Consider the following 14,570-nt stretch of genomic DNA (forward strand, 5'->3'; position numbering starts at 1 on the left):
AGGGATTATATCAAAATAATAAGACTTTTAATATGAAAGTCAAAAGGAAATGGTATCCTGCTGACCCGGATGTCGATGTTAATAGACTGAAAGAATGGAAAAGACAGGTCATTCACTGTATGTAGTTTTAGTGTTGCGATTGTGAGTTTAGCAATGATTTTAAGAGTGTCAGACGGGGCGCGTGTCCTTTCAAAATCGATTCGCCTCAAAAGCACGTTGACGACGTTTTTCGATGAGATGGGAAAGGGTGTCATTGTAAAGTCGGCGTCAACCGTTATATTTGAGAACTTGGCTTTAGAAGACTGGATACACGACCACGTCGATCTGCAAGACAGAAGCATACTCTTATTATGGCGAAATTCGCCTGCTGTGGTCATAGGCAGACATCAAAATCCCTGGCAGGAATGTAACCTTCCTTTGATGAGACGCCTGGGTATCCCACTGGCAAGACGCCGCAGTGGAGGTGGGACCGTTTTCCACGACATCGGAAACGTCAACATGACCTTCTTCACCTCCAAAAAGAAATACGATCGTCACAGGAATCTCACTGTTGTCACCAATGCATTAAAAGAACTCCGACCCAATCTAGATGTCAATTCGACAGATAGATTTGATATCCTCTTAAACGGGCATTACAAAATTTCAGGCACTGCTGCAAAGTTAGGCAGAACCGCCGCTTACCATCACTGCACGTTGCTTTGTTCAGTGGATCGTTCGCTATTGTCGTCAGTTCTGAAAAGTAACAACAGTCAAGTTATTAAAAGCAATGCGACCCCAAGTGTTCCTTCTCCCGTCAAGAACCTCCTGGATGTGGACCCCACTCTCGACACCGAAAATGTAATGGAGGCTGTTGCTTCCCAGTACAAAAAAGAATTTGGCTTTGCCACTCCAGTTATCACAGTTGACCCCACTCACGAGTCTCTCATGCCGGGCGTTCATAAAATGACACAAGATCTTCTGACGTGGGAATGGGTTTATGGCAAAACTCCCAAATTTGGCGTTTGTACATCTTTAGCTGTAGATGGTGTGAACATTACGCTTGACATGGACATCAAGCATGGTAAAGTAGAACGATGTGACATTGGCATCCCTGAAGGCTGGCTTCCTTTGGAGATAGTGAACGAGTTTACGTCAACGCTGAATGGCAGCAGATACTGTCCACGTGAAACTGCGGTGTTGGTGGCGGATTTTATAAGAACTAATTCACTGGCTGGTGACATTGCTACAAAAATACACAGATTGTGTGAAGGTGTGATTTCTGTAATGTGAATAAAACTTGAAAACAAACTTATGAAGTTATGTCCGCACTGTAATGTTTCCAAATCTTTGAAAAAGCCCCCATACTCCAGCTGTCACGCTTTTAAAATTTTTAACTTTTTTTAAACTTTTAAATATAATTATTAGTACATTTTTTCATTTACTTTTATTAGGTTTCAATAATAAAAGTCACACAGGCTTACGCATGCGCAGTGCTCCTTGCGTTGTCCAGATTTCAGAACGCAGTTTAGATCGCACTTGTAAATCATATGGATGGCCTTTTTTAAACTTAATTGTTAGGCTCTATCTTTTTCGTTTATGCGTTTAATTCAAAATCATTGAATCTACTTATTTGTGCCTAAATTAATTAATTTGATCAACTTTAGTTATGTGTTTATTAGACAATGTACACGTATAGAGTAGACTTTCCAGATGATTTACCAGTCTGTGTTTAGGCCGCAGTACGCGACCATTTACCTCTCAGGGCGCATGCGCAATGCAAGCACGACTTGAAGCGCTATCACACCGACTACACAGCAACGAGGAGGTTACAGTTATTCATACATCATGGGGAAGAAACAAAAAAATAAGGGAGATGACGGGTAAGATACTGCGTTAATGAATGCGTAATACGCACCCTGTTTTTAGCACGACATCTGTGTTATGTTAAATTCTATTGGTGGGTTTCAGGAGACCCGCTGTTAGCACCTGGCTAGCTAGCCACTGATGAGCATGAGTTCATGTGCTGCTGTGACTAGGCCTGTTCTGATCATCTAAGTTACCTGTATCACGATGCAGATCTCTGTTATAGAGGACGATCATATTGCGTTTAATAATACGAGCTGGACATCAGACCGATTGAGTTATTTAAACAAAACACTGCATGCAGTGTTCGGTTTTTAAGCAAGACATAAGGAGGTCCTGCAAGCCCCCTTGAGGGACACCAGCTGTGAGTGTCAGATTAGCTGCAGTTCACATCTGTTGGCATATCAGGCACCGTTGAAGCACGCGAGACAAGTATTAAAGGGTATATCTGTATGGGTTAGTATGGTCAGTATCGCTCATCGACTGGCAATGCAACCTCATCGTTTCTATTGTGCTGTTGCGCATTGTCTTCAGTAACATGTTCCTCTGTGTGATGCCTGTGACTTTTGTTCCCGTTGAGACTGTGACAAGAGATGTCACATTTTGGAAATGGCAAAGTTCACACTAAATGACAAACTGTTTTTAAAGTGATGTGGGTGAACTCTACCATCCCCAGATTCAAATGGACCTGTCACACTTGGAGGGCATAAGGCTGAAATGTTTAATGACCTATCATTTATATTTATGCATGCGGCAGACACTTGGATCCAAAGCCACTTACATCGCATTATACTACACATTGTATCTGAATATGTGCAATCCCTTGGGCTCAATCCCATGACCTTTGCGTTGCTAGCGCCATGCTCTTACCACTGAGCAACAGGAAAGCCTTTTAATGAATTTGATTCATATTTGAGATCATTTATCTCGTCTTTTAAATGCAATCGTTGGGGTTGTAGCGAGATCTGTGATCATTTTGTGTCAACTTCTCTTCAAGTTTCAAGTCATTTGCGCTCTTGGTACAATGAAATTCGAATCTTGTTTATTTTCTTACAAGAAGATGTGGGGTAGAAGGACAACAACCAATAACCGATGGGACGGTAGAATATAAAAAAACAAACATTTAAGGACAAAGGAAAAAGACAAGGAAGTACATCAATATTAACAAAAAATAATTCACTGTAGTGAAAGGTCAATTTACAATATAAAATAACCCGTATGCTATAGAAACATAATCTCATAATAAAAGCCTACGTTTTGTTTAGTAAGTTCCTCAAAATTCCTGGCAGAAATGTAACTTTCCTTTTATTTAGTAATAAAACAGTTTCTTTTGCAAAATAAGTTATTCACTTAGTGATAGTGTAAATGTAAGAGTAGTTTCAAGGATAATTGAAAATGGTGTTTTTCCAGGCCCGAGAAGGTTGTGGCATTAATATAAAGGCATTAAAAGTTTTAAGAAATGTTATTGATGCATATACATAATATACACTAATAGCAAAATGTGACCCTGAAAGTGTTTATGTATTTTATTGTCGTTATGTCATTTAAATAATATGTAATGTGTAATATTTATGGTTTATATACCCTTGCACATTTTCCATTCTGTAAACAGTATTTTAGCTCAACTTTAAAAGCCAAATCAAGTCATGTCGAGGTTACTGCAGAAACATAGGACAGGTAGTTCTCCTGGTGTTGTGCTTTTCTCTATGAACTCAATTATAGTCACTTATAGCTGCTCGAATGGCTTGATTTATCCGGTTGTGATGCGGGGCAGATCAGACAGTCTTCTGACTGCTGGTCTTCTGGCATCCCAGGAGGTGGTTAAGTTGATCAGTGCCATAATAAGTGTGTTAACCTGTTATCAGTTCAGGTTCTTCAGCACTGCTGGTTACTGTGACGTTCCAGTGATTTTCAAGATGTCATGAGAGGTCCCGTCATGTATTAGTGGCTTTGTAGTACAGTGTTAAAATTGCATCACATTCAGTGCTTCTTGAAGGTACACAAGATCTTAGTAAAGACCTCTCTTATGTAAGGAACCATGGAATTTTCATCCATCTCTTCCAGTTTCATTCATTGGTTCATCTTTCCATTAGCTGTTCTTTCATCATCTGATCTTTGTGCACTGAGGGCAACAGGTCTGTATGTGTGAGGGCCCTGCCCTGTGATCGGCCCCGTCAATGGGTGCTTTTCCCCTTTCTGATGCAACACCCATGCAAGGAGGATTTTAGGCTGCGCTATATAAACGGCACCAGTGTGTTTCTTCCCTATTGCAGTGTTTGCCTCAACAGGTAAGATGTTTCATATGTGCTTTTGTTTGTCACCCAAAACAGTAATAATGCGGTGCTTCTGTGTTGATTTCTTGTATTGTCATAATATTATTTCCAACACCACCTGATTAGGGAGTTTTGCATTTGCAACGCTATGGTTGCTCGTTTGAGTCCAGGGAAGCATGTTTACATTGAATGCAGTGTAATGCACTCTGGATTAAATTATCAGCTAAATGTGTAAACCTTTAATTTAGAGGTTTAGTTGCGTAATGCAAAGTGAATAATAGACATAATCCATGGAGAATGGATCCGGGTGTTGTTTACTTGTTTATTGCTTCGTGATTCATTTCAGAGTGCCGTGTATTTACTCCAAAGGTTTCTTAAGATGTGTTGCAACCAGATTTTTGGGTGTAATTTTTTCCCTTTTTGGTCCCTGAAACTAATTAGAATTTTCAGTGCTTGTTTTTGCACAGTATTTAATCTTGCGTGTGCACCTAAACATTATACCATACATTTCAAATTAGTTTCTTTAATGGTCGGTAGTATGCAGTTTGCCTCAGCAGTATGTTTAAAACCTTTTTGTTATGAGTCAAAATATTGCATAATAATGGAACGAGTTTTAAAAAGTGATGTAACTATATTTAAATATTTTACAATAGTACCTGGATTTTCATGGGTGTAAAGAAACAATTTTTGATAATAAGAGACCATAAAACAGGTCAAAGCTTAATTTACATTTTTGATCATTCTCTGATTGACATGCAATTTAAGCCATTTTATTTCCGGAAAATAAAGTGTTTCTTCATGATCAGTATCTATTTAGTTGTTTTAGAGATTAAAGCAAAACTATGTAGTTTTGACTCTTAAGATGCTTTCAGTGCTAGGACAACTCTTAACGGGATGCTACTACCGCTGCTACCTGGGCAGCCTTCTAGCTTCTCAAACCACACTTTGTAAGTTTCATGTTCGGGTCGGTACACGCAGCCCCGCCCATCCCCTGCCTGCGGAAGGGAGCGACCTGCTTTACTTTTACTTTTCTCTACTGGATTTGAAAGTCTTATATGTAATTAATTTTTCTTACTGTCCAGTACTTATTAGTTATTTGGCTTTGCTTAGGTTGTTTATTGGCGCACTAACATTACTGGTTCACAATTTGTAACCGTAACGGAGAGATAAGGTAATGTTGCCGGTCTCAATAGATAATGTAGCATGATCGTGCCTCATCGCAAATTTAGTGTAAGGCTTGTAAACGATGACTCTCAATCAACAACAAATTTTTTTATGGTCAAAAGTTGCTGATACTTTAGTCCATGCACGTAGACTAATGTTATCGTATCTGTAGTTAGTTACCATGCTAGGCACTATTCTCATTGCTAGTTGAGTAGGGCTGGGTATCAATTCTGATGTTCTGAAAGCTCTCTTGTGTTGCTTTAAGGCGAAGATTACATTTGTACATTAAGATCATGAAATTATATAGAACAGTTTTGGTAATGCTCTACGTCATTTTTGTCAAATAGAGCTAATTAATTTCTTAAAATAATATATATATTTTTAAATGTTTGTCTGTTTCTGTTACTAGTGCCAAAGACGAGATTGACGCACTTGCTGCAGAGATCGAAGGAGCAGGAGCGTCCAAGGACCAGAGCAAAGCCAAGAGCAAAAAGAAGAAAGGAAAAAGAGACGACTTTGAGTAAGTCCTCATCCCTCCCCTCAGATAATCACACAAGCCTGAGATCTTCCCTTGCTGTACACGTTAGTATCCGTGAAGTCCTGACAAGATGTTTGCTTTGCAGCGAGGACGACATCCTGAAAGAACTTGAGGAGCTGTCGTTAGTAAATCCGGAAGGAAAGTCTAAAGAAGCTCCAGAAGAACTTGTAAAGGTAACACAAGTGGCTAAGTTTTCTTTTGACAATGTAACTATTGAGTTTAAGCTCTAATGTGAAGGTTTGCATCCAATTTATTTCTGGTAGAAATCTGATTCTGTGGAGGATGCTGAGCCTGCTCTGACCAAAGCAGACAAGAAAAAGGCCAAGAAGGGGAAGAAGGCTAGCCCGGAGGATGAGGAAGTTGATGAGGATCAGGGTCAGAACAACGTGGAGAACGACCACAGGACGAAAGACCAAAAGACGATGGCGACTCCCGATCCTCATGCTGCTGCTTCAGACTCTGAGGACGAGGGCTCACGGTCGCGGCAGAAGCCCAAAGCCAAGAAAGGCGGTCAAAAAGGCGCATCCAACTCCGAGGACAACGACGAAGATGGTGGTTCGAAAAAGGGCGGGCAAGGAGTGGGCGATAATGATGAATCGGAAGACGACTCTCAAGCCACCCGTAAAAAGAAGAAAGGAAAAGCCAAAGCCAAACTAGAAAGCGAGGACGACGAAGAGGAGGAGGAGGCCTTTAAGATGAAGACGGCGGCACAGAAGAAGGCGGAGAAAAAAGAGAGGGAGAAAAAGAAGAAAGAGGAGGAGAGGGCAAAGCTGAAGGCTAAGAAAGAGAAAGAGGAAGAAGCTTTAAAAAAGGAGGCAGAGAAACAAGCCCCAACAGAGAAAGTAGAGGCCGCAGCATCTGTGGAACAGGATGCAGCGGATGTTCAGGGCGATGGTGAGATTTACCATGTGACATTTTCAGTGGGAAAATGGGAAATATCAGTTGACCAATGTTTTTTAATGGCAGTTGCCCATAATACAACATGGGCCTTTCCTAAAGACTTATTGGACGAACGGAAAAATTAAAAAATTAAAAAATCCAAGCCACTGTTGAAACAAAAACTAGAAAAAAAATTATATTTCCAAACCGTCAAGCCTTTTGACAGTAACCAAAATGCATCTAAATGTCTCATACATTTTTAAATAAAATTTGTCATTTTACAAATTTTTTAATAAAATGTACAATATCTGGAACTAAAAAACTTTGGACTAAGTTGTTAATGTGGAACGTTGTAAATGTTAAATGAAAAACCGTAAAAAAAAAATGATTTTTATTAATGATAATACTATTAAATTTATAATAAAGTTGATCATCCATGTACCTGAGAACAACCACCCACCTGGTGACCTGTTTCACAATCTAGTTCCTCTTTCCACAGAGGAAGCCGATGGTGACAAAAAGAAAAAGGACAAGAAGAAGAAGAAGGGTGAGAAAGAGGAGAAAGAAAAAGAGAAGAAAAAGGGGCCGAGCAAAGCGGCTGTGAGAGCCATGCAGGAGGCTCTCGCCCAAATGAAGGAGGAGGAAGAGCGAGCCAAACAGGAGGAAGAGGAGAGACTGAGGCGAGAGGAGGAGCTGGAGGCTCAGAGGCAGGAGCAGGTCAGATAAATGTCTGTCTATCTTAAAGGTTAGCACATATTATTAGGGCGCCTCCTTATTATCAAATGTTCCACAGGAACGCCTGGAGGCTGAGAGGAAGGAGAAGAAGAAACAGAAGGATAAGGAACGAAAAGAGAGGCTGAAGAAAGAGGGAAAACTCTTAACAAAGACTCAGAAAGAAGCTCGAGCCAGAGCAGAGGCCACGCTCCGAGCGCTACAGGCTCAGGGTGAGAACAACACGCATGGGGTGTTTTTTGGGTCCATTTTTAGTCTTTTGACTTTTTATTATTGATATCTTGGTTTTCTCCCAGGTGTTGAAGTGCCATCCAAAGATGCAATGCCAAGGAAAAAGCCAGTTTACTCTGATAAGAGGAAAAAGAAACCAACAGCACAAACTCCAGAAGGTTAGAATTGTCTTCTCTTGGCTAATGTGCATCTTTTACATAAATCCTTGTCAGATATATTGAAACATTTATTATTGACATGATAACATGCTTTACTGCTTCGTTTTAAGACATCTAAACAGTGTTTTCAACAGAAACTTCAGAGGTGACATTACCCATGTCAGAGACAGTTCAGCCAATCACAGCAGAGAAGGAAGTGGACCAGCCGAAAGTGGAGCCAGGTAATGACCAATCATAGTGTACAGCATTTCAATCACGTCCCATGCGAGACAATTTGGTTTATCATTCGCCTGATGTATTTGTCCAAGTTTCTGTTTGTTTTATAGCTGTCCCTTATTAAGCATGGGTGGGTAAAAAGCGCTTTACAAGTTTTGTAAGGTTTAGTCACTGAAAAAGACCTGTCCCCAATATTTCATGAATAGTACAAAACGTTTAAATGTCATAATCCGATTATTTTTATTTTAAAAGTGAAGGAACCGAAAGTGGAGGCAGCTGATCTGGACGACTGGGAGGCGATGGTCAGCGACGATGAGAAAGGTGGAGCTAAAGCAACATGTCAATCAAACACACCTTTGTTAAAGGAATCGTTCACCCTGTTGTCATTTTAAACCTTTATGATTTTCTTCTGCAAAACACAAAAGATGAACCGTGGAAAATGTTGGTAACCAAAAAACGTTGATCCCCATTGACTTCTATTTGTATGGACACAAAACCAATGCAAGTCAAAGGGGACCAACGGCTTTTGCTTACCAACATTCTTCAAAATATTTTCTTTTGTGTTCTGCAGAAGAAAGAAAGTCATACAGGTTTGAAATGACAAGAGGGTGAGAAATGATGACAGACTTTTCATTTTGAAGGTGAACTATCCATTTAATAGACAGTGCCAATAGAAATGTCTCTGTTTCACTTTCCATTACAGAGATGAAAAAGGTTCACATTGAGGTTAAAGAAACCACATCCGCCGCTCAGAAACCTGCCGAAGATCAAGAGAACGGTAGCGAGGGGGACGACGAGGAGGAGGAGGATGAAGATGAGGAGGACGAAGAGGAGGAAGAAAGCGAGGAAGAGGAGGAGAAAGAGAGTAGCAATAAGACTGCAGCGAACAAGGCAGGGAAAGAGCTGAGCTCGGAGTCAAGCAGCGAAAGCGATTCGGATGACGATCGAAGTAAAGAAGAGATATTGTATGACAAGGCCAAACGACGCATAGAGGTAGAGTTACTCGAACGTGGCAGACATTTGTACTTTTTCTCCAACAGTGTACTAAAACACGTTGTTTGGTTTTGTTTTGTCCAGAAACGAAGGCAGGAGAACATAAAGAACATTAACCTGGACAAACTAAGATCTCCTGTAGTTTGTGTACTGGGCCACGTGGACACAGGAAAAACTAAGATCTTGGATAAGGTGCGTTCAGGTGGAAAAATGTCTGACGTGGGTTTGAGTACTTTGGTTATCACTCAAATCCGGAAGAGGGTTGTGTTGAATGTATTTATTTTGCTCTGCCCGTCAGCTAAGACATACGCATGTCCAAGATGGTGAGGCCGGTGGTATCACACAGCAGATCGGAGCCACGAATGTTCCTCTGGAAACCATTTTAGAACAAGCCAAGATGGTGAAAAATGTAAGTTTAATCTTCTGTAACACACACTATCATTTTCTGATTTTACATTTGGTTTTTATTTATGAAAGCGTGTGCTTCTGTTAGTTTGACAGAGAGAGCGTCAAGGTTCCTGGAATGCTCATTATTGACACGCCTGGACATGAGTCCTTCAGGTACACACCAAACTTAAATACAACCTGAACTTTCAGCATATCAAACTTTGTGTTAAACACGTTTGATGATGTTCCCATCAGCAACCTGAGGAACAGAGGAAGTTCTCTGTGTGACATCGCCATCCTGGTGGTGGACATCATGCATGGTCTAGAGCCACAGACGCTGGAGTCCATCAACCTGCTGAAGGAGAAGAAATGCCCTTTTATTGTAGCGCTTAACAAGGTACATTTATATTTATCATTGAACAGATGATTTTTGTATTTTTTGTCAAGAATAAACATTCTCTCATAATTTATTCACTCTCATGTTGTTTACAAACCTGTATGACCTTTTTTCTGTGGATCACATAAGAAGATATTTTGAGAAATGTGGTTCTGTGTCCATACAATGGACTTCAATAGGGATGCGCGTGTTTTGTTGGTTACAAGCATTCTTCAAAATATCTTCTTTTGTGTTCTGAAGAAGAAAGTCATACAGGTTTGTAATGACATAAAGTTGAATATACCTTACTTGAGTGGTAAATCGTTCCACCAAGTACTTGAGTCGTGATGGCCTTGTGTTTCTTTCTCAGATCGATCGTCTGTATGACTGGAAAAAGGGTCCGGAAACAGACGTGGTGGCCACGCTGAAGAAACAAAAAAAGAACACCAAGGATGAGTTTGATGAGAGAACCAAATCCATCATCGTCGAGTTTGCTCAGCAGGTTTGTGGTCGTCACTTTCTCTGTTTCCTTTTAACAGTCAACAAATCAGTTTTGGCATCTAATGCACACGTTTCATGATTAATTTCCCCAAAGATCAATTCAAAGTCTTGCCCTACAATTTTGCAAAGAAACAACACTGTGTGTATAACTTTACAAGCGTCCTTTAAACCCCCAGGGACTCAACGCTGCTCTGTTTTATGAGAATAAAGACCCCCGCACGTTTGTCTCTCTGGTTCCCACCTCGGCCCACTCAGGCGATGGGATGGGCAACCTCATTGCCCTGCTGGTTGAGCTCACTCAGACCATGCTGGTCCGCAGACTGGCCCACTGTGATGAACTCCGGGCCCAGGTCATGGAGGTAAGGGGTCAAAGGTCAAGCTTTCATGTGCCACGTTCTTGTAAACTCACCATTTTCATATTCAATAAGATTAGATTGTTTCTCTATTTGAGGAAGGTTTATAAATTAAAGGGATTAAGACTTGGTAATATTTAGTCGTTTATTTGCCGTTTCTTCTGTGAAACACAAAAGGAGAAATGTTTCAGCGGTTTTATGTTCATACAATGAAAGTCGATGGGGTCCAATATTTTTTGGTTCCTCAACGTATCTTCTTTTGTGTTCTGCAAAAGAGAGAAAGTCATACTAGTTTCACATGGCATGATGGTGAATATTAATGATAAAATAATTTTCATTTTTGGGTGAACTGTCCCTTTAAGTTAGAATTTATCCTTTAAACATATTGATAAAACTTGTCTTGTGTATCAGGTAAAAGCTCTGCCCGGCATGGGCACGACGATAGACGTCATCCTGATCAACGGGTGTCTGCGGGAGGGCGACACTATTATCGTCCCTGGTGTAGATGGACCAATCGTCACGCAGATCAGAGGCTTGCTCCTCCCACCACCCCTCAAAGAGCTCAGAGTGAAGGTCTTGTGCATCTTTTATGTAAAACGATTTTATGGGGGGAATAAGTGTGATATAGCATTTTTACAACTTCACTTAGTGATGCTTGTGGTTAAAAAATGACACGTTACACCTTCACCTGGCATGACGGCGTTTTGTCTCCGTGTACAGAGTCAGTATGAGAAGCATAAGGAGGTGTCTACGGCTCAGGGAGTGAAGATTCTGGGCAAAGATCTGGAGAAGACGCTGGCAGGTCTGCCACTTCTCGTGGCCCATAAAGAAGATGAAATACCAGTGCTGAGGGTAACCACAAATCTTTCCATCATCTGTTTAGCTTTGACAACCCTACTTGTAATAAATTCTTGACCTAAATTGGTATTTATTTTTTGTGTAGGACGAGTTGATCCGTGAGTTGAAACAGACTTTGAACGCCATAAAGCTAGAGGAGAAGGGCGTGTATGTCCAGGCTTCCACCCTCGGTTCACTGGAGGCACTCCTGGAGTTCTTGCGTACATCCAAAGTGCCTGTAAGCTTTTGGAAGTCTATACATCTATCTATAAATAAATATATTTTTCCCCTAAATGGACTAAAATGGTGTGCCATGAAAAGATTGTGTTCTCTCTGTAATGTAATTCTTTGTCCCTCAGTACGCTGGCATCAACATTGGCCCTGTCCACAAGAAAGACGTCATGAAAGCATCCGCTATGTTGGAACATGATCAACAGTATGTGTGAACACTGATAAACCTTATATGACGTCTTAAAAGACATAGTCATCATTCTTAGCTTATTCGATATCTTCGTGTAGGTACGCTGTGATCCTAGCGTTCGATGTGAAAATAGAGAGAGACTCTCAGGAGTTGGCCGACAGTCTCGGCGTGCGCATTTTCAGCGCCGAGATCATCTATCATCTGTTCGACGCCTTCACCAAGTACAGAGACGACTACAAGAAACAGAAGCAAGATGAATTCAAGTGGGTTTTTTGCATGGATATACAAATAATACTGTAAAAGTCTGGCATAATTGAGGGAGATTTCTTTTTTATTTTTGTGTAAATTATTTCCTTGTGTCTCTCTCTCCATCAGGCACATAGCCGTGTTTCCCTGTAAGCTGCGTATATTGCCACAGTTCATCTTTAACTCCAGAGACCCCATCGTCATGGGCGTCACTGTGGAGGCTGGGGTCATAAGAACAGGCACTCCTGTGTGTGTTCCCACCAAAGGGGTAAGAACGTTAAATATACACAACCAGTAAGAAGACCGTTTTGGATGCATATTATTAATATTACACGGTTTTCTGGAATACTCTGATGTGATTGGACAGTCACGGTATCCACAATACGGTTAATTTTCAATGTTGTTCTGCGATTAAGCAATGGGGAAAATACACCCCTAAATGGAAGTCCTGACATCATTTAATCGCATAATTTGGGGCACCATTGACTACCATAGTAAGGAGTGACAATGGTGGGTGAACTATGTTTCTCAAACTAAAAATCACATTTTTGTTAATAATTCACAATATTTATGTGGTGAGTAATTAATTTGCATGATTTTGATGGGAGGTTGAAGATTTTACGTCTTTCCATCCTCACGTCCTATTTTCTTAGTTTATTCTCTTGTGTTTGTGTGGTTTTAATGAGTGTTTACCCTGTTTCAGTCACGCTCACTTCTAAAAGCATTTCAGTAAAAGACTCACAAACCCTCATGTTAGATGTTATTGGATACGCTTCGCTTTGTTTGATCAAGCTACTTGTTCTCTCAGTTTGTAGATATTGGAATTGTGACCGGTATTGAAATAAATCACAAGTCTGTGGATACTGCTAAGAAAGGACAGGAGATCTGCGTGAAAATCGAGCCAATTCCTGGAGATTCACCCAAGATGTACGGCCGTCACTTTGAAGCTGTAGATCTCATCGTGAGCAAGGTATGATGTGTTCAGGTACATGCCTTTGCCCGATGTGCTGTTCGGTGGGTGTGTCAATTGTGTTCTCCTTTCATTTTTGCAGATCACCCGTCAGTCGATCGACGCTCTGAAGAACTGGTTCAGAGACGAGATGCAGAAATCGGACTGGCAGTTAATCATGGAGCTGAAGAAAACCTTTGAGATCATCTGATCGCGGCGGCGACGACAGCTAATGACATCAGATCTCCAGTGACCCCACCCCCCACGCACGCATACAAACGCTATACGTCGCACTGTCCTATAGATCACCTGTGATCGGCGAGTCATCAGTGTTGCTCATACATCAAGACATTTTTACTGACATAACCTCGTGCTGTCCGAGGACTGGGTTCCATGTGTGTGCAGGGTTGAAATCTTAAATCCGCCCCCTTTCCCCCCTCCAACTCTTAGTGAGTGATGGGGAGTGTTGGGGGAGATGAAAAGAGAAAAAGGTGGGGGGAAATGAAGAAATTGTGTTTTTCTGTGAGAAACTGATACTATTACCACTGTTTTAAACAGTGACAAATGTTAGAAAATCCTAGACGACCTTTACAACTATTCCAAACGTGCCTGTTCTCTCTGATCAATCCAGTTCATTTCTCTTTCATTTCATGGATTCAAAGCCCCCCCTCACAGTTAAGACTGGATAAACTCAAGCTGCTGCCTAAAGTCTGGTCTTTGATTTCGGTTGCGGTTTAAATCTATGGGTACGAAGGCTGAGATTTTAGATATTAACAAAATATGACCTTGTCCGTATTTTCATATGCCCTTTCTATCTTTTTGAGTGCAATCCTTAAAGGGTCTTTTTAAAGTAGACCCCACTTTATCTTCTCAGCCAGTTTATTTTGGGTTTCTTTGTGCTCTCCCCACCTCTTTACCCAGAGTGTGTGACATTTGGATGAAAGGCATTCCTTACTCACTTTGAATCCGAAATGTCAAAGAAATGGATAAATGAAAATCATCAAAAATAAAGAGATGGCCTATTTATAAACTGTTCGGGAAGGCTTTTGTTTTGATTTTGGTGGCAATATAAAGATCACTAATGAATTGTATGGAATGTTTTATTCTAAAATTGTCATAATTTCATAAATCACAAAAAAAGATAAACATCGTTATATAAAACAATGGCAATTTTTCATAATGAGTTTTCATATCATTTTCATGTGTGGGTTTGGGATAACATGAGTAAGAAGCGCCACAGTACGTTCAGAGTTAGAAGATCGTGATGCATTATGCTTGAAAATCCGATAGGGGGCGCCAGGTACATTTGCTTTTCAACAGAAATACATCAGCTCCCTATTTTACATTTGTGAAAGCTTAAAGCTGTTTCTGTCTCCAAGAGAAAACTATTGCCGTTTAAAACTATCAACGTGTATGTTTGTTCACATCCGGATATTGTTATTTTAAGGAATTATTAATTTTACATCATTAATAT

General features: G+C 40.6%; 2 protein-coding genes across 3 annotated transcripts; both read left to right on the forward strand.

Moving 5' to 3' along the window:
- Nucleotides 1-108: 108 nt before the first annotated feature.
- lipt1 (lipoyltransferase 1) lies at nt 109-1,269 on the forward strand (the record flags this gene model as incomplete). The annotated part of the gene is made up of 1 exon (XM_079462312.1): nt 109-1,269. Exon 1 carries the CDS (start codon nt 154-156, stop codon nt 1,267-1,269), a length of 1,116 nt encoding a protein of 371 aa, XP_079318438.1. The 5' UTR covers nt 109-153.
- Nucleotides 1,270-1,469: 200 nt separating this feature from the next.
- eif5b (eukaryotic translation initiation factor 5B) lies at nt 1,470-14,131 on the forward strand. Of its 2 annotated transcripts, none has more exons than XM_079462310.1 (24): nt 1,470-1,859; nt 5,689-5,799; nt 5,903-5,990; nt 6,081-6,711; nt 7,196-7,413; nt 7,490-7,640; nt 7,725-7,817; nt 7,940-8,038; nt 8,286-8,354; nt 8,737-9,026; nt 9,111-9,218; nt 9,325-9,435; nt 9,520-9,587; nt 9,669-9,810; nt 10,160-10,291; nt 10,467-10,649; nt 11,055-11,216; nt 11,364-11,495; nt 11,587-11,718; nt 11,840-11,916; nt 12,000-12,164; nt 12,277-12,415; nt 12,956-13,117; nt 13,200-14,131. In XM_079462310.1, exons 1-24 carry the CDS (start codon nt 1,825-1,827, stop codon nt 13,305-13,307), a joined length of 3,606 nt encoding a protein of 1,201 aa, XP_079318436.1. In that variant the 5' UTR covers nt 1,470-1,824; the 3' UTR covers nt 13,308-14,131. The 2 variants fall into 2 exon arrangements, with proteins under 2 accessions (XP_079318436.1, XP_079318437.1); XM_079462311.1 differs by having other exon boundaries at nt 7,952-8,038.
- Nucleotides 14,132-14,570: the final 439 nt, after the last annotated feature.

The sequence above is a fragment of the Barbatula barbatula genome (assembly GCF_947034865.1).
Source record: "Barbatula barbatula genome assembly, chromosome: 8".
NCBI lineage: Eukaryota > Metazoa > Chordata > Actinopteri > Cypriniformes > Nemacheilidae > Barbatula > Barbatula barbatula.